The sequence below is a fragment of the Molossus molossus genome, unplaced genomic scaffold, assembly GCF_014108415.1.
Source record: "Molossus molossus isolate mMolMol1 unplaced genomic scaffold, mMolMol1.p scaffold_m16_p_3, whole genome shotgun sequence".
In the NCBI taxonomy this organism is placed as follows: domain Eukaryota; kingdom Metazoa; phylum Chordata; class Mammalia; order Chiroptera; family Molossidae; genus Molossus; species Molossus molossus.
The window spans coordinates 50,489,734-50,509,598 of NW_023425366.1; the positions used below are offsets into that span (position 1 = coordinate 50,489,734).

General features: G+C 38.2%; 1 protein-coding gene across 1 annotated transcript in view; it reads right to left on the reverse strand.

Annotated features, from left to right (window-relative positions):
* Nucleotides 1–1,803: 1,803 nt before the first annotated feature.
* Nucleotides 1,804–19,865, reverse strand: part of ANKRD31 (ankyrin repeat domain 31) — a 186,219-nt gene continuing 168,157 nt past the window's right edge. The window contains exon 24 of the mRNA XM_036280691.1: nucleotides 1,804–1,949. Coding sequence (XP_036136584.1) covers nucleotides 1,804–1,949 — 146 coding nt within the window. The remainder of the gene's footprint in view (nucleotides 1,950–19,865) is intronic.

Here is a 19,865-nt window from a genome sequence, read left to right on the forward strand (position 1 = left end):
ATGGTGCCAGGTGGGTACCAGACTTATCAGGGTGACCACTTTGTAAGTTACATAAATGTCTAATTGCTATGTATAACACCTAAAACTAATATAATATTGAATGTCAACTGTAACTGAAAAATAAAATAAAATAAATATCCATAGGAACTGTCACCACATTGTTTTATTTGCAGCATTCCAGACCTTTTACTCAACATATTCCATCCCCTACACACTTATACATACAAATACACATTTAATAGCTTATACAGTATATATAGCATACTTAATATAAATATATATTTATATGGCTATATATTATATATGCACTCAAAGGCATATCATTCTTATTTATTTAAAACAACCAATATTTGTATTAAACATTATCTAACAATTTTCATTTTTCACTTATTTGTATGTACAATTTCCATGTTAGTACATATATTCCCAAAGGGCCCATGTTTTAAATATCTCTTTAAATAATAAAAGCCAAATAGACTACCTCTTGTAGACTATTCAAGAAATAGAAAAATAGGGTAGCCTAAGAAAATTATGATGGAATAGTAAAATTCTTTTCACTTCTCAAACATTACAACTTGAAGGGTCATTCTATCCTGAACATTTTCAATGGACTCTCAAAGGAAGAAAAATAAAATGATCTAATATAATATGTCTTTGTACTTTTATTAATAGGTAAATCTTTCCAGGTGCTTCTTTTCAGCTACTAAATATTTTTATCTGAATAGAAAGAACACACACGTAGTACCAATTTCAAAATTTGCCAAAAGGTATATGTAGTTAAGTCTTCCTTTACCCTTAGTTCCCCAGGCGCATAATTTTTCTCCTCACAGGCAACTGTTAATGATAAAGATATTTAAAAGTATATACATTTAAAATAAGAAACATCAAAAACACCACCAGCACATCTCCTCTCCATTTCCCCTCAAATTCTAGCACTTGCTAGAGTAATTTTAATCGCAATTTTGACTATTCTACCTAAGTAAAAGAGAAGGTATAGAATTAGGCCACAGAGGCAAGAAGCTTATTTGAGATTCTGGGGTGATGATGAATAAGTGAAGAATAATATAACTATTAAGGATTAAGAGACCCTTGAGAAAACTTATAATGCTCTTGAATATATCTTTTTAAAAAATCTTCATGAAAATATAGCAGAAGTCAAAGATGAGTTACATCCTGTTTAAAATAATCAGCCCTCAAATCGACACTTGATTCATTTTTTGTTCTAAGACACAGTACAGTTATAATTGTATTTATGCTAAATTTTACAAAACTTAAAATAAGCCTCTTTAATAATTACAAAATTTTATTTCAAGATAAATTTAAAAGTAAATGGAAAAAGGTACAGTCGTCCCTCACCGCTTCTCGCTGCAACTTTCGCGGCTTCACTCTATCATGGTTTTTTCAAATACAATATTGGGACTTTAAGTTCTTGTTTGAAGTAGATTCACCTTACCTAGGCCTTTTTGGGACCAATCATCACTCTTGTTTGTATGCTTACATTCCCTTAAGGAATAACTGTTATTTATACAAAGGTAGAGGTGTTGATTGAAAGATTAGTTTTAAGCTTATGTTAGTAAAAAGAAAGCCAGAGAGACAATATGGCTTCCTTCAAAAATGCTTTTATTTGAATGGCAAAAAGTATTAATCTTACTTCAGTAGTTGAAGAGTTACGATTTTTCTTACAACAGTAAACACACATCTTAAGTGTGTGTTAAAATAGGCCCACCAGACCACAAAGGTGAAATATGAATGTTAGTTAATAATATGAACAAATACCTAATACATTATTAAGAAAACAAGGCTTTAGAATGTTGGCTCCTCACATTCCACATAGAACTTCCAATGCTGATCCATTATATGGCATGGGAGAAATTCTTGATCGCTGATTAGTAGTATTTCATTTATTTGTAGATAATGTGGGATGTTTTGCATTGACTCGTTGGAAGTCCCTGTTTAAATAAGGGTCAACAAATTAAAATTGGCCTTTAAAAAATAAGATTTAAAATTACTTATTGCAAATCCTAGACCCTAGTCAAGTCTATGAGCACACATAATAGGCTTTCTGACTAGGCCACTCTGCACTCACTCCATTTTCTATACCTGAGATACGCTGTAAATCAGCATTGGCTGATCTTGGGAGAAAGAAGAAGCCCGTTTGAAGTCTAAGAGTCATTGATTCTAAAACTAGTTTCTTCAACCTTCCTGACAGTCTGAGAGAGTCCTTTTTTTTTTTTTTCTAGAGGGCTATATGAGCTACATATCATTCAGCAAATTAAATCTTATTCCACAGACAGCATCAGTATGGGCATGACCTTTGCCAGGCAATTTCAGATAGACATACCATAAAGTCCAAGAGCTTTGTTCATAATTCTAAGCAATATAAATGTTTGCATAATTACACACCTATGTGGGCACCTGGTGCTTTTGATGCCCAGTAGTCATTAATCCGTCTAATGCTGACCCCACTCTAATTGGCCTCCAGAGAACTATCCCTTGCCCCACCCTTGGCCCATGTGTTTCTGGTGGAATTTATTTAGATCTAAGCCAATTAATGAACAGGCATTGATTCAAGGATGAAAACACGATCCATTCAGAGTGAAGTGAGATGCAAGAGATCTTTATTAGGTCTTCTGGGGAAGAGTTCCATATTCTTTCCATCTGAACTTGAACCTGGAAGCATGTAGCTCTAGGATAATGAGAGGAGAGGCTGCTAAGATGGAGTTGAGAAATGGAAAGCATAAAAACTGGGTGCTAGTTATGCTGTTTGAACCCTGGCTTAAGCCTGAAGACCTCTTCCTGGTCTTTCAGATACATGAGTCAATAAAATTCCTTTTTGTGGGGGAGGAAAGTTAAGCCAGTTTAATTTTGATTTTAAACTTTCACAATACAAAGAATTGTCCATATCTAAACATAATTATTTCCATATAGCACCCTTATTTTGTAGACTTTCTGAGAAAAGGTACCCCACAAAAGTTGGGACTTACTCTGTAGCATATTCTGGGATGTCTCCTCTGACTTCAGAGCATCTACAGCTGAGTTTTTATTGTTTTACCTGTGTGTATGCTCCAAATGTGGCCTGTAGGTATGACCTTCCCCCCACTTTCCCCTCCTGCCAAGTAACCAATAACAACCTGGGTCTATCACATCTTTTTGTAATTTCTTTCTGTGCTCTAGTAATATCACACAGTTGCCCAGTACTTTACAATGCTTTAATGCTTGCATAACCATGTGAGACAAGAAAGGGAAAGAATCCAATTAGTTAGAAAGCTGAGATTTAGATTTTATTTTCTTGATGTAATAACTCATTTATACTACTCAGTATACTTATTTACCTAATAACTTACACAAAATAGAGACACTTAAATATAAAAGAAAAGTGAACAAAAGTTTCCCTACTAATCCAGTCTATAATCTTATGTCAACCTTATGACTCCTACCAAGTAGTGGGCCAGTGAGGAGAGATGGGAACAGGTAAAGACTGTGAGAAGAACACACTTGGAAGATTTGCCTCCAAATTGAAAGCTCCCAAATACTGAAGTTTTGCTTCCATTCTGCCCCTGACAGTCATGTTAGGTGTAGGGAGTTGAAAAATGGAATAGAGCAGCACAATTCAGTATCACATATAAAATGTTAAAATGAAATATCTTTTAATAGAAGATGATTATCCCTGGTCCACGGAAAGGTCACAGAAAAACTAAGCTGCTATGATCTGAAGAAATAAGAACTAATAGATAAAACACTTTAATACCAGGAACAAGCCACACATATAGACTGAAGCAACCTGAAAATATCTATTTATTTTTTCCAGTCCTCACTGTGGGGAGGAATAAGTAGAATAGTGCTTGGACATCTGGTTGTGCTGAAGGGGCCAGACTTCTCCTGGTTCTAGAGCCTGAAAGAAGCTCTATCACTGAAAGAATTTATGTGAATGAGAAATCAGAACCCCGAGAAGTAGTAAGTTAATCCCTTCATTGGTCAAGTAATTATCATCTTCTTTGCGGTGGTAAGCACAGACATCTACTTGTAGCTTTGTGACAAAGAATTTTTCCATCAGGAGCTGTGAAGACAACCAATCTACCCCATGGAGGAGTAGAAGTTCTCCCTTTAATTTTCACTTTTACTTGGGGTAGATTCCCTAGGCAAAATTCCTAAACAAAATTTCTAAACAGCAGCATATTTAGCAGCCCAGTACAACTAGAAAAATGGCCACTTATATGGACATTGGGCTCTTCTTGTCCCTCATCTCTTACAAGAACTGCACAGCTAAGAAACCAGTCTGCTCATGCACACAGTAGGAAGAAATAAATCTTCCTCAAGTAGTATCACCAAATATTAGATATTTTGTACAAGTATGCATACTTAAAACTGAATTGCCAAATTCATTACCAGGCAAAGAAATGGGCTCATGCGACCATTCATGTTTTGTAGTTGTCCAAATGAGCACTTCAAAATGAGAAGTTAGTTAGGTTAAAAACAATTTTAACTTCTTAAATTAGTTTTCCTTTAATGTTTTTTTTTTGTTTTGTTTTGGAATTTTCCTTAGAAGATCAAAAGCAAAAATAGATTTGTTCTTTTAACTGATGGTTTACTTCTGAAACATCACTAACCTAGTGACTCTTTTCATATAATCCATTTTACCTCTCTGGCTCTCAGTTTCATCATCTGTAAAACAGGCCCAAGACGAGTTGATTAATATAAAGTTCACTTCTTTTTTTTTTAAATCCTCACCAGAGGACATTTTTGCATTTATCTTCAGTTAGAGTGGGAGGGAGAAAGGTAGGAAGAGAGAGAGAAAGAAACATTAATGTGTCTACATCGACTGGTTGCCACCCACACAACCCCAACCAGGGCTGGGGACAAACCGCAACCGAGGTACATGCCCTTAGCAGGAACCAAACTCAGGACTCTCTGGTCCGCAGGACTACGCTCTAACCGCTGAGCCAAACCGGTCAGGGCTAAAGTTCACTTCTAACTCTAAAATTACTGAACCCAGACTTCCAGAACTTATTCTTACAAACTAAGTATTCTACATTTCATTAGAATTATGGGATGGCCCTGGCCTGTTTGGCTCAGCAGTGAGAGCATCGGCCCGTAGACCAGAGTCCTGGGTTCGGTTCCTGCTAAGGGCACATACCTTGGTTGCAGTTTGTCCCCAGCCCTGGTTGGGGTCGTGTGGGTGGCGACCACTCAATGTGTCTGTCACATCGATGATCAGTGTGTCTCTCTCTCTCCCTCCTTCTCTCCCTCCTGCTCTCTTTGAAGATAAATACAAAAATGTCCTCGGGTGAGGATTAAAAAAAAAAAAGAATTATGGGATAAAACTTTGCTTACTCTAGTTATAAATGAAAATGAACATACATGTACATCTCACTCTGAATTAGAAATACAATTCCAATCAAAGGCAAAATGATTAAGAATTATTTTAATAAATTGTAAAAATAGATCTAGTTGTGCTGGAAAAAAATTCTATTATGGTTACTTAAATAAAAGTTCAATGCCTTTTAAAAATAAAGGGAGCCTGTCCTGGCTGGTGTGCTCAGTAGTTGGAGTGTCAGCCCATGCACTGAAGGGTCACAAGTTGCAGGTTCAATCACTGACCCGGTTGCAGCATGTGCAGGAGGCAACCAATCAATGTCTCACTCTCTCTCTCACATCAATGTTTCTCTCTCTCTTTCTCTGCCCATCCCTTCTACTCTCTCTTAAAAAAAAAAAAATCAATAGAAAAAATACCTTTGGGTAAGTAATAACAAAATAAATAAATAAAATACAGGGATCCTAACAGATAAATATGGTAGTCAGTACTATATAATTTGATATTCAATTAAATTTTTTTCACTTATTGATATTATGCATTCATTAGTTGATTCTTGTGTGTATCCTAATGGTGGATGGAACCCACAATCCTGGCATATTGGAATGATGCTCTAACCAACTAAGCTACCTGGCCAGGGCTATGATTTGATATTTAAAACTAAATTAATAATCTAATATAAATTCACATTAATAAGATCAAAAGTCATCTGTGAAACTGTACTGGAATCAAGAAATAAAGCTGAACATTATATTTAACTCTATGTCAGCCCTCATCCTTTGGGGAAAACTGAAATTCAATAGGTGGTTCCTTAAGCGGAATTAGATTTGAGGTACTTAATTTTATATGTAAATTTGCAGGATTTTGTGTCTTTGTTGTAAAAATATGAATCCTGGAGTTCTACTAAACAGGAGTTCCTAAATGGCCTAATGTATAAAAGAATCTGGTAGAGGGCCTGGCACATGGCACACACTCAACAGGAAATTAGTTTTATTCTCTTTTCTCCCCTTTATGATTTAGGTCAAAGGAGTATTAATCATGATACCAGTATGAAAAATATGAAAATTACAAAAAACAATAAATAAAGTTGTAAATAGGAGCAGAAATAAACCATCTGCTCTGTTATCAGGCACCCAACTTCCTTGGGTGTTTAAGGTTTAAGAGGTTCTTAACCACATAAAACAGAAGCACCTGTGGATGTTTGTGCCGTATTACATATACTTTTACTGAGAAATGAAGCACAATAACAGCACTGAAATGATAAAAACTCTTTAAAGTCACTTATTTACAACAGAGTATCAGTAAGTCAAGGACCATTTTTATTAAAAACAAGAGTCTATTTTATCCTGAAAAAGCATATTCTATTTTCAAATGAACAGATGATGTTAGGCCTCCATAAAAGAAAATTCTGTAGTTAGTGTGCATTAAATGATGGCTTGGGAAAAGAACAATTTCAGGAAGATCTTCTCTCTCTCTCTTTTTTTCTTAGATGAATACGTTTAGCTTAATGTGCTTTGAGTGTCTTGGTACTATGGTGACAGGGGACATAAATATATAAAATTAGATTTTCAAAATGTGATCTATCTTAACAGAATATTTTAAAAAATATGAAAAAATATGAAAAAATATGTTGATATGTTTGTATGCAGTGATCACAAGTTATGTAGAAGTTTGAGAATGTTCATTTTTTTCCCTTCCAAATTGTACTGAAATGTCAATGAAGATTCCTTCAGTAACACAGAAGAGGAACTACAACCAACTAGGCCAGTGGTTCTCAACCTTCCTAATGCCGCAACCCTTTAATACAGTTCCTCGTGTTGTGGTGACCCCCAACCATAAAATTATCTTCATTGCTACTTCATAACTTTAATTTTGCTACTGTTATGAATTGCCATAGGAAATATGTGTTTTCCGATAGTCTTAGGCAACCCCTGTGAAAGGGTTGGTCAACCCCAAAGGGGTCGCGACCCACAGGTTGAGAACCACTGTACTAGGCAGTGAGGACAGAGGGATGAAGCTGTGAAATTTCAAAGAAAAGTGAACCATAGACTCATTTCATTTTAAAGCTCAAAAGGACTTTAGAGACAAATACTTTAGGGATTTCATCAACAGAATTTTATTATTTATTTACTTTGAATATTTTTATTGATTTTTAGAGAGAGAGAAAGGGAGAGAGGAAGAGAGAGATATATTGTTTGAGAGCAAAGGAATGATTGGCTGCCTCCCGCACACCACCTACTGGGGATTGAGCCCACAACCCAGGCACGTGTCCTGACTGGGAATCAAACTAGCAACCTTTTGGTGCTTGGGACAATGCCCAACCACTGAACCACACCAACCAGGGCAACAGAATTTTATTTTTGAAGGCTGGTGTTTATATGTTTAAAATCGTTAGTTGGGCCCTGGCCAGTTTGGCTCAGCGGTTACAGCGTCGGCCTGCGGTCCGGAGAGACCCGGGTTCGGTTCCCGCTAAGGGCACGTACTTCGGTTGCAGTTTGTCCCCGGCCCTGGTTGGTCGTGCGGGTGGCAGCCACTCGATGTGTCCCTTTCACATCGATGTTTCCTTCTCTCTCTCTTCCTCTCTCTCCCTCCCACTCTATCTGTACAAAAAATGGAAAAATATCCTCGGGTGAGGATAAGAAAAAAAAAAAAAAATCGTTAGTTGGACAAAAACACATACCTTCAAATTTGTTAATATACCACATTTTAACATTTGAATCCATCAATACACTGACTTGAGTTACCAATTTAACTAGTTTTTGTGTGGAACTCAGAATAAAACTCTTCTACCATTTCGGATTAATTGAAGTAAGTCTTAATGTGGCAAGATTATAAACTTTTATAATTTATCTTAATGACTCAGGATTTTCTTGATACCATAAATCTAAAATCCACTTTATTTCTATATACACTTTATGTAGAAATAAAATAGATACTGAAGTTGCCACTATTTGTCCTACAAAATGTCAGTATATATTAGCTGACTAAAGAAGCTTAGGAAATGTTGGTTAACAAAGCTAAACACATTGCTTTATAATTTCTCATAAAGATGGAGAACAGGGCGAGGGAGAGAGAGTTTTCTTAAATTTCTGGTTCAGAAAATGTGAGCGGAAAAAATAAAACTAGACCACCAACTTACACCATACACAAGAATAAACTCAAAATGGATAAAAGACTTAAATGTGACTCATGAATCCATAAAAATCCTGGAAGAAAATGCAGGCAATAAAATTTCAGACATCACATGCAGCAGAATTTTCACTGATACAATGCCTAAGGCAAGAGAAACAAAGAAAAAAATGAACACATGGGACTATATCAAACTCAAAAGCTTCTGCACAGCAAAAGAAACAACCATCAAAATGGAAAGGGAGCCCTGGTGAGTTTGGCTCAATGGTTACAGCATCAGCCTATGGACCAGAGAGTCCCAGGTTCAGTTCCTGCTAAGGGCACATACTTTGGTTGCAGTTTGTCCGTGGCCCCAGTTGGGGTTGTGTGGGTGGCAACCAGTCGTGTCTCTCTCACATCAATGTTTCTCTTGCTCTCTCTTCCTCCCTCCCATTCTATCTGAAGATGAATGCAAAGGTGTCCTCGGGTGAGGATAAAAAAAAAAAAAATTGGAAAGGGAACCCATTATATAGGAAAGCATAACTGCCAACAATACATCAGATAAGTGGTTAATTTCCAAAATATATAGAATACTCATACAACTCAACAAACGGAAGACAAAGAACCCAATTAAAAAATGGGCCCTGGCCGGTTTGGCTCAGCGGTTAGAGCGTCTGCCTGCGGTCCGGAGAGACCCGGGTTCGGTTCCCGCTAAGGGCATGTACCTCGGTTGCAGTTTGTCCCCGGCCCTGGTTGGTCGTGCGGGTGGCAGCCACTCGATGTGTCCCTTTTACATCGATGTTTCCTTCTCTCTCTCTTCCTCTCTCTCCCTCCCACTCTGTCTGTACAAAAAATGGAAAAATGTCCTCGAATAAGGATTAAAAAAAAAAAAAAAAAAGGGCAGAGGACCTAAATAAACACCCCTCCAAACAGGACATACAAATGGCCAAGAGACATATGAAAAAATGCTCAACGTCACTAATCATCAGAGAGATGGAAATTAAAACAACTATGAGGTATCACCTCACACCTACCAGAATGGCCACCATCAACAAATTATCAAACAACAAGTGTTGACGAGGGTGTGGAGAAAAGGGGACACTAGAAAACTGCTGGTAGGAAGGCAGACTGGTGCAGCCACTGTGGAAAACAACATGTTTTCTCAAAAAATTAAAAATTGAATTGCCATTTGATCCAGTGATCCCACTTCTAGGTATATATCCTAATAAGCCTGAAACACCAATCAGAAAGAATATATGTGCCCCCATGTTCATAGCAGCACTACTTACAATCACTAAGATCTGGAAACAGCCCAAGTGTCCATCAATAGATGAGTGGATAAAAAAGCTGTGGTACATTTACACAACGAAATACTATGCAACTGTAAGAAAGAAAGAATGATCTTGTACCTTTGAGACGACATGGAGGGAACTGGATGGAGAGCATAATGCTAAGCAAAATAAGTCAATCAGAGAAAGACAAATACCACATGATCTTACTTATTTGTGGAATATAATGAACAAAAAAAGCTGATGAACAAAACAAACCTAGAGACATAGAAAGGAGTACAGTTCAGACTGACAAACCTCAGAGGAGGGTGCCAGGGAAGGGATGAGGTAAACCAAAGAACTTATACATATGCATGCATAACCAATGGACATAGATAACAATGCTTGGGCAGGGGCGGGATAGGGAGGAGGGTGTCTGTGGGGAAAAAGGAGAAACATCTGTAATAAAAATAAATTTATTAAAAGAAAATACGAGGGCATATCACTCTTTTATCTCACAATTGAATGCAGAAAATTCTGATAAAGGAGAATCCTAAATTCCATTTACCATTTATTGATTTCTTCACCAGAAATTCCATTATAGCCTGTGAGATCTAGACAGTCAGAAATGATAATGGAAGGAAACTTGACTTGGGGTAATGAACACACAATACAATTTACAAATGATGTATTACAGAACTGCAGACCTGAAATCTATAAAATTTTATTAACCAATGTCACCCCAATAAATTCAATAAAAAAGTTAAAAAATGCCTTGGCCAGTTTGGTTCAGTGGTTAGAGTGTCGGCTTGTGGACCAGAGAGTCACGAGTTTGATTCTGGTCAAGGGCACATACCTTGATTGTGGTTCGGTCTCTGGCCCTGGTTGGGGTCATGAGGGAGGCAACCAATCGATGGGTCTCTCACATCGATGTTTCTCTCTCTCTCTCCCCCACTCTATCTGAAGATAAATGAAAAAATATCCTCGGGTGAGGATTTAAAAAAAAAAGTGAAAAGAAAAAAAAGACAGTTAACACAAGTCAATACAGTCTTAAAATAGCAGTCCTTTGAATCATATTCATTCATTCATTCATTCATTCATTCATTCATTGAACATTTACTGGGAAGCTACCAGGCATTGGGGAATAAAATAGGAAGTAAGAGCTCATAAAAGTCTAAACTCAAAGATATTCCCAGTCTGTCAGGGGATTAAAATTAGGTAACTAGCAATTATTTATAATTTAGAGTGATATGCATAAAATTTTATCTATTTGCACAATAGTGTTAGAATATATACACTTACAAAAAGAAATAAATCAAAAAGTTTCTATCATTCTTTTTTAAAACCATATCCAAACCTTTCTTTTTCCAACACCTACTTGATGGGTTCCTGTATTGGGTCATCTAAATAAGGCATGTCTAAAAGCGAAGGGGAATACTAATTTGCTGGATTAAGGGTCAAACTGGGATGCATAGTCCCTTATTCCCCCCAAAAACTATTCTGAACTGTGTGATCATCAAAAAGTGTAAGAGAACAGATTATGTTCATGATCTGAAGTAGGCTGATGAAATCCACATTGACTTATTTTTCCTTCACACCCATGACTTCCATTACATTCTGATATGCAGAAGAGGGAAAAAGCTTCTCACCTGAATGCTTTGCTTCTAAAGAATTAGATAGTTTACATTTTTCTAAATCATCATGTCTTTGGATTTCTGTAAGTTATCACAAAATCAAAACAATCCTAAATCAAGAAGGTTCAAACAAAACTCCAACAGCAGCCTACAGAATGCCAGCAGGGACCTGCCTGTAGATTCCTAGTCTCAGATCAAGGTAGTAAGAAGTGGACTGGCATACTGGCATCTCCACAGTTCTAAAATTAGCATTAATATTTTTGAAATATCTAAAGGAAAGATAATTCAGGATTTAGTAATAAGCAACTATATTGTTGGCAACAGAAATAGCAGTTAAACCATTTTTTATTTCATGCTCACTTAGCAGGGAACTGTGGTCCCTCTGAGGAAGGAGATACATGGCTGGGATTGGATATGCATGCCCAGCACTAGAAAATCTGAGGAACAGATAACCTTTGTGATAATAAGGAAGACCTATAGTTCTGCTTTGAGGTTAGAATCTAGGAGGAGAAAGAGTATGCTTGGCTTCCCTTCAAGAGTGTGTGTGAGTGTGAGAGAGAGAGAGCACGCCAGCCTGTGGGCACTAGAGTGGGAGTGCTTTGGAATAAAAATAAAGGGCTCAATGTATCAAGTTTTCAAATTCTTATCTGCATAAGAAATCAGATACTACCAGTCATTCAAAGTAATAGGTTTAGAGTAATAGGTCAGGCTGCATAAGAATCACTAAAAAATCCAGGTACCTGTCCTTGCCAGTCTTGCTCAGTGGTTAGAGCATCAGCCCGTGGACCAGAGAGTCCTGGGTTCGGTTTCCGCTAAGGGCACGCACCTTGGCTGCAGTATGTTCCTGGCCCCAGTTGGGGTCATGTGGGTAGCAACGACTCTATGTGTCTCTCTCACATCGATGTTTCTCTCTCTCTTCCTCCCTCTTTCCCTCCCGCCCATCTGAAGAAAAATGCAAAAATGTCCTCGGGTGAGGATAAAAAAAAATTCAGGTTACTGGACTCTACCCCAAGATTTGGTTACACAGATATGCAGTCAGGGTTAGCAACCAAAGACCACAAATCACTGTAAAAACTCCTCTCTGTTTCTTAAGCCCTTTAACTTCACCACAATTATTGTTTTACCAGATTTGTTTCCCCAAAATGATAAAAAGCACTTTTGACACTGTCTTCAGAAAATGGGAAAATGCATCCTATTCTGAAGCCAGTTTTGAAAACAAAGGAGGAAGAGATTTCAAAATGGCAGCGGAGTGAATGGAAGCTACACAGACCGTCTCCCAGGACCAAACTGGAATTCAACTAAAATAAGACAAATCATAGGGGAAAAGCAACTGAAAAGCAGATTGCGAGGACCATATAACCAGGGACATTGACTCAATCCTGGTAGGATTGGGCAGGCGCGCGAGAGGGGCTGGGAGCCCAAGGAAAGCAGCAGTCTTAGCTGTGAGCAGTGCCTTCGGGTTACACTCCCAAGCGGCTCCACAGCACAGAGCCGGGACAGATGCTAAAATAGCCACAACCACTCTCCTTGGACTACAGCAAAGGGAGGGCTGACGGGACTGGAACTGTGTGGGGACACTGGGGATTTGGAGGGCACTCAGGGCTTTTGCTGAGTTGCGGCCACACAGGATGGTGGCCATCTTATTCATTCCCAGAGCTCTGGGGAGAGGTGGCAGCCCCTCCTTCGAAGATTCAACCTCATCCAGCTGGGCCAAAGAAAGGCAAATTGAGGCTCATTAACAACCAGCAGCTGCCCTGGCCGGTTTGGCTCAGCGGTTAGAGCGTCAGCCTGCGGTCCTGAGAGACCCGGGTTCGGTTCCCGCTAAGGGCGCGTACCTTGGTTGCAGTTTGTCCCCGGCCCTGGTCGGTTGTGCGGGTGGCAGCCACTCGATGTGTTCCTTTCACGTCGATGTTTCTCTCTCTCTCTCTGTTCTTCTCTCTCCCTCCCACTCTACCTGAACAAAAAATGGAAAAATGTCTTTGGGTGAGAATAAAAAAAAAAAAAAAAAACAACCAGCAGCTGCCCCACCCTCAGGAAATCCCCTTAAATTGAGCACCTGAGGGATTTTTTCATACAACTGAGAACCCAAGGCTCTTCAAGTAACCGCTACTGATAGCCTCCAGGCAGAAAGCTAGAGGATAACTGAACCTTTCCTGAGCTTGCAAATCTACCAGGAAAGTAAGACTTGACAGTGGTGTTTAACATGGGTCCTCCCACGTTCATCCAAACCCAGGAGAGGGACCACAAACAGCAGAACACCAACACCCACAGGGAAATTTGGCAGGTTCTATAGCCCACTGTGATAGCCAAAATGGTGAAACAAAGAAACAAATGCCAAATGAAAGAACAAGAGATCTCTACCGAAGATGAGATAAATGAGAAGCAGTTAAGCAAGTTAACAGAGCTGGAATTCAGAGCCATGATCTTGAGGAAGCTCAACAGCATGAGTAAGGACATGAGCACCATGAGTAAAGACATAAAAATGTTGAAAATGAACCAATTGGAAATCAAAAACCACCAAAAAGAAATGAAGAATGACATATTACAAATAAAGAACACATTGGAAGGTCTAAACAGCAGAGTAGAGGAAGCTGAGGACTGGATCAATGAATTAGAAGACAGGGTAGAAAAAAATCAACCAATCAGAAAACAAAAAGAAAAAAAAACAATTAAAAAACAGGAAGACAGTTTAAGAGAACTGTGGGACAACTGGAAATGTAGTAACATTAACATCATAGGAGTCCTGGAAGAAGAAGAAAATGAGCAAGGGTTAGAGAATATATTTGAAGAAATAGTAACAAAAACTTCCCTAATTTGGCGAAAAGAGAAGGCATTTAAGTTCAAGAAGCACAGAGAGCCCCAAGTAAGAAGAACCCAAAAAGGCCCACACCAAGACATATAGTAATTAAAATTAAAATGCCAAAAATTAAAGACAAGAGATAAAAGCAGCAAGAGATAAGCAACAGGTTACCTACAAAGGAACCCCCATAAGGCTCTCAGCTGACTTCTCAATAGAAACATTATAGACCAGAAGGGAATGGCATGAAGTAATCAAGGTCATGAAAAACATGGATCTGAATCCAAGAGTACTCTACCCAGCAAGGCTATCCTTCAAAATAGAAGGTCAAATAAAGAGCTTCCCAGACAATAAAAAAGGCTAAGGGAATACATTAGCACTAAACTAGCACTGCAAGAAATGTTCAAAGGACTGCTGTAATTAGTAGAAGAGATAGGAAGAAAAATATAACCACACTAAACAAAAATGGCAATAAATAAGTACATATCAGTAATCACCTTAAATGTAAATGGACTGAATGCACCCATAAAGAGAAACAGAGTAGCTGATTGGATAAAAACACATGACTCATCTATATGTTGTTAACAAGAGACCCACCTCACAACAAAAGACTCACATAGGCTGAAAGTGAAGGGATGGAAAAAAATCTTCCAAGTAAACGGAAAGGAAACAAAGCTGGGGTAGCAATACTCACATCTGATAAAATAGATTTCAAAATGAAGACCATAACTAGAGACAAAGAAGGCCACTACATGATATTGAAAGGATCTATCCAACAGGAAGATATAACCTTGACAAACATATATGCACCCAATATAGGAGCACCAACATATATTAAAAATCTTCTGGAGGACTTCCAAGGAGAAATCGACAGCAATACAATCATAGCAGGGGACTTCAACACCCCACTGACATCCTCTAGATAAAAGGTTAACAAGAAAACAGAGACTCTAAATGAAGCACTAGATCAAATGGATTTCATAGATATCTACAGAGAATTACACCCCAAAACTAGAGAATTCACATTCTTCTCAAGTACACATGGGACATTCTCAAAGATAGACCACATGTTAGGAAACAAACTAAATCTCTACAAGTTCAAGAAGATTGAAATCATATCAAGCATCTTCTCAGATCACAATGGCATGAAATTAGAAATCAATTGCAACAAGAACATGCAAAGACATTTGAACACATGGAGGCTAAGTAGCATGTTATTAAACAATGAATGGGGTACTAAGGAGATCAAGGAAGAAATTAAAAACTTCCTGGAAACCAATGAAAATGAACACACAATAGCATAAAATCTATGGGATGCAGCAAAAGCAGTTTTAAGAGGGAAGTTCATAGCACTATGAGCCTACCTCAAGAAATAAGAACATTTTCTAATAGACTATGTAACCTCACAACTTAAAGAACTAGGAAGCAAACAAAAAGAAAACCCGAGAGCAAGTAGAAGGAAGGAAATAATAAAAATCAGAGCAGAAATAAATGATATAGAGACCTCCCCCCCAAAAAAAACCCAAAAAACAATTAAATGGATCAATGAAACAGAGCTGCTTTTTCGAAAATATAAACAAGATTGATGGACCCTTAGCTAGACTCACCAAATACACAAAATCAGAAATGAAAGAGGAGAAATAACAACTGACACCACAGAACTACAAAGGATCGTTAACAACTACTATGAACAATTATATGGCAACAATTTCGACATTCTAAGAAAAATGGACAAATTTCTAAAAACACAGTGTCCCAAACCTGGACCAGGAACAGAGAGAAAATCTGAACAGACCAATAACAACTAAGGAAATTGAAGAGGTAATCAAGACTGTCCCAGCAAAAAGCCCAGGCGTGGATGGCTTCACAGGGGAGTTTTACCAAACATTTAAAAAAAAACACTAATACCCATTCTCCTGAAACTATTGCAAAAAATTCAAGAAGAAGGAAGACTTCCAAACTTGTTTTATGAAGCCAGCATAATTCTAATTCCAAAACCAGAAAAAGACACTACAAAGAAAGAAAACTACGGGCCAATATCCCTGATGAACATAGACGCCAAAATCCTGAACAAAATAATAGCAAATTGGATCCAGCAATACATCAAAAAATTTATTCACCATGACCAAGTGGGATTCATCCCAGGGATGCAAGGCTGGTACAATATTTGCAAATCACTAAATGTGATACACCACATAAATAAAATGAAGAATAAAAACCACATGATCATATCAATAAATGCTGAAAAAGCATTCAACAAAATCCAGCATCCATTTCTGATAAAAACGCTCAGCAATGTGGGAATAGAGGGATCATATCTCAACATAATAAAGGCCATCTATGAAAGACCTACAGCCAACATCATACTTAATGGGCAGAAACTAAAAGCATTTCCCTTAAGAACAGGAACAAGACAGGGATGCCCACTTTTGCCACTCTTATTTTAACATAGTACTGGAAGTATTAGCCACAGCAATCACACTTGAAGAAAAATTAAAATGGATCCAAATTAAAAAGGAGGAAGTGAAACTGTCATTATTTGCAGATGACATGATATTATACATAGAAAACTCTAAAGACTCCATCAAAAATCTACTAGACTTAATAAATGAAATTGGGAAAGTAGCAGGATACAAAATTAACATCAAGAAATAGACAGCATTCTTTTTTTTTTTATCCTCACCCGAGGACTCTTTTTTGTTTTTTGCTCAGATAGAGTGGGAGGGAGAGAGAGGAGGAGAGAGAGAGAGAGAAACATCGACGTGAAAGAGACACATCGAGCGGCTGCCACCCGCACGACCAACCAGGGCCGGGAACAAACTGCAACTGAGGTACGTGCCCTTAGCGGGAACCGAACCCAGGTCTCTCTGGACCACAGGCCGATGCTCTAACCGCTGAGCCAAACTGGCCAGGGCTCGACAGCATTCTTATATAACAATGATGAACTCACAGAAAGAGACACTGAAAAAACAATCCCATTTACCATCACAACAAAAATATTAAGATACCTAGGAATAAACTTAACCAAAGAAGTAAAGGACCTATTTCCAGAAAACTACAGGACATTGAAAAAAGAAATAGAGGAAGATATAAAAAAGTAGAGGCACATATCTTCATGGATTGGAAGAATTAACATCATTAAAATGCCAGTATTACCCAAAGCAATCTATAGATTCAGTGCAATCCCCATCAAAATACCAACGACATATTTCACAGAACTAGAACAAATACTTCAAAAGCTCATATGGAACCAAAAAAGATCCAGAATAACCACAGCAATCTTGAAAAAAAAAAAAGAACAAAGTTGGAGGGATCACAATACCGGATATCAGGTTATACTACAAATCTACTGTAATCAAAATAGCCTGGTATTGGCATAAGAACAGGCTTATAGACCAGTGGAACAGAACAGAGAACCCAGAAATGGACCCAACACATTATGCTCAATTAATATTAATAAAGGAGGCAAGAACATACAATGGAGTAAAGACAGCCTCTTTAATAAATGGTGTTGGGAAAATTGGACAGCTACATGCAAAAAAGGAAAAAAGAAACTAGACCATCAACTTACACAAAAATAAACTCAAAATGGATAAAAGACTTAAATGTGACCTGTGAATTCATAAAAATTCTAGAAGAAAATGTAGGCAACAAAATTTCAGACATCATACGCAGCAGAATTTTCACTGATACATCACCTAAGGCAACAGAAACAAAGGAAAAAATGAACACATGAAACTACATCAAACGAAAAAGCTTCTGCACAGCAAAAGAAACAACCATCAAAATGAAAAGGCAACCCAGTGTATGGGAAAGCATCATTTCCCATTCAGAAAAGGGGTTAATTTCCAAAATATATAGAGTACTCATACAACTCAACAAAAGGAAGACAAAGAACCCAATTTAAAAATGGGCAAACCTGGCCAGTTTGGCTCAGAGGTTGAGCGTAGGCCCAAGGACCAGAGAGTCCTGGGTTCGGTTCCCACTAGGAGCAGATACTACAAAAAAAAAGGGGGCAGAGGAGCTGAATAGACACCTCTCCAAACAGGACATACAAATGGCCAAGAGACAGACATATGAAGAAATGCTCAACATCACTAATCATCAGAGAGATGCAAATTAAAACAACTATGCGGTATCACCTCACACCTGTTAGAATGGCTGCCATCAACAAATCATCAAACAAGTGTTGGCGAGGGTGTGGAGAAAAGGGGACTCTAGTATACAGCTGGTGGGAATGCAAACCAGTGCAGCCACTATGGAAAACACTATGGTGTTAACTCAAAAAATTAACAATTGAATTGCCATTTGACCCAGTGATCCCACTTCTAGGAATATACCCTAAGAAGCCTGAAACAACAATCAGAAAGAATAGATGTTTCCCCATGTTCATAGCAGCACTATTCACAATAGCTAAGATCTGGAAACAGTCCAAGTGTCCATCAGTAGACGAATGGATAAAAAAGCTGAGTTACATATACACAATGGAGTACTATGCAGCTGTAGAAAGAAAGATCTCTTATCCTTTGAGACGACATGGAGGGACCTGGAACGTATTATCCTAAGTGAAACAAGCCAAGCAGAAAAAGACAACTACCACATGATCTCACTTATTTGTGGAGTATAATGATCATAACAGTCTGAGGAATAGGGTAGACACATAGATGTGGAAGTCGGATACAGACTGACAACCCTCAGAAGAGGGAGTTGTGGGGTGAGGGAAGAGATAAACCACAGAATTTGTATGCATGTACGCATAACCAATGGACATGGACAACAAAGCCAGGGACGGGGTGGGGGGGATGGGGAGGAGGGTATCAATGGGGTGAAAAAGGAGAAACATCTGTAACAAAAATAAAATAAAAGAAAAGAAAAGAAAGAAAACAAAGGAGAACCCTAAGAGATTAGGGTGGATTAGATATCAAGTTAGGAAAGTACTTTGAATTACTGGGGTTTGTTGTAAGGAAGGGGAAAACCCTAGAGTGCCCTTGTTAGGGGCTTGATGACAAAAATCCCTGTTTCGTTCATGATTCTGGTTTCCACAATATATTATCTTCTGTTTTATATCTCCTCTCTGCCTATATTGTCCCTAACTAGTCTGAGGCAGGGACAAAAGGGGAAAAAAAGAGGGAGGACTACAGCAGGGAAGGGCAAATTAACATTACTTATGTCTGTTTTCCAAAAATGTGTGCTGCCCTTTTAACATCATTTCAAAATCTGCTGCTGATTGGTAAAGACTATATTTATTTCAGTTTTCTCAGGCTAAGATTTATTTCATAAGACAAATCATATTTCTTTACACTAATAAGCAAATATTTATTTTAGTATGTTTTTAGAAAATACGGCAAACTAGCCCTGGCTGGTTTGGTTCAGCAGTTACAGCTTCGGCCTGCGGTCCAGAGAGACCCGGGTTTGGTTCCCGCTAAGGGCACGTACCTTGGTTGCAGTATGTCCCTGGCCCTGGTTGGGTTGTGTGGGTGGCAACCACTCGATGTGTCCCTTTCACATCGATGTGTCTCTCTCTCTCTCTCTCTCTCTCTCTCTCTCTCTCTCTCCCTCTCTCTCTCTCTCTCTCTCCCTCCTTCCCTCCCTCCCTCCCTCCTACTGTATCTGAACAAAAAATGGAAAAATGTCCTCGGGTGAGGATTAAAAAAAAAAAAAAGAAAGAAAGAAAATATGGAAAACTAACCAAATAATGCCTGGAGGCAGGAAAAAATACTTAAAAAAAAAAAAATTTATAGCTGTCC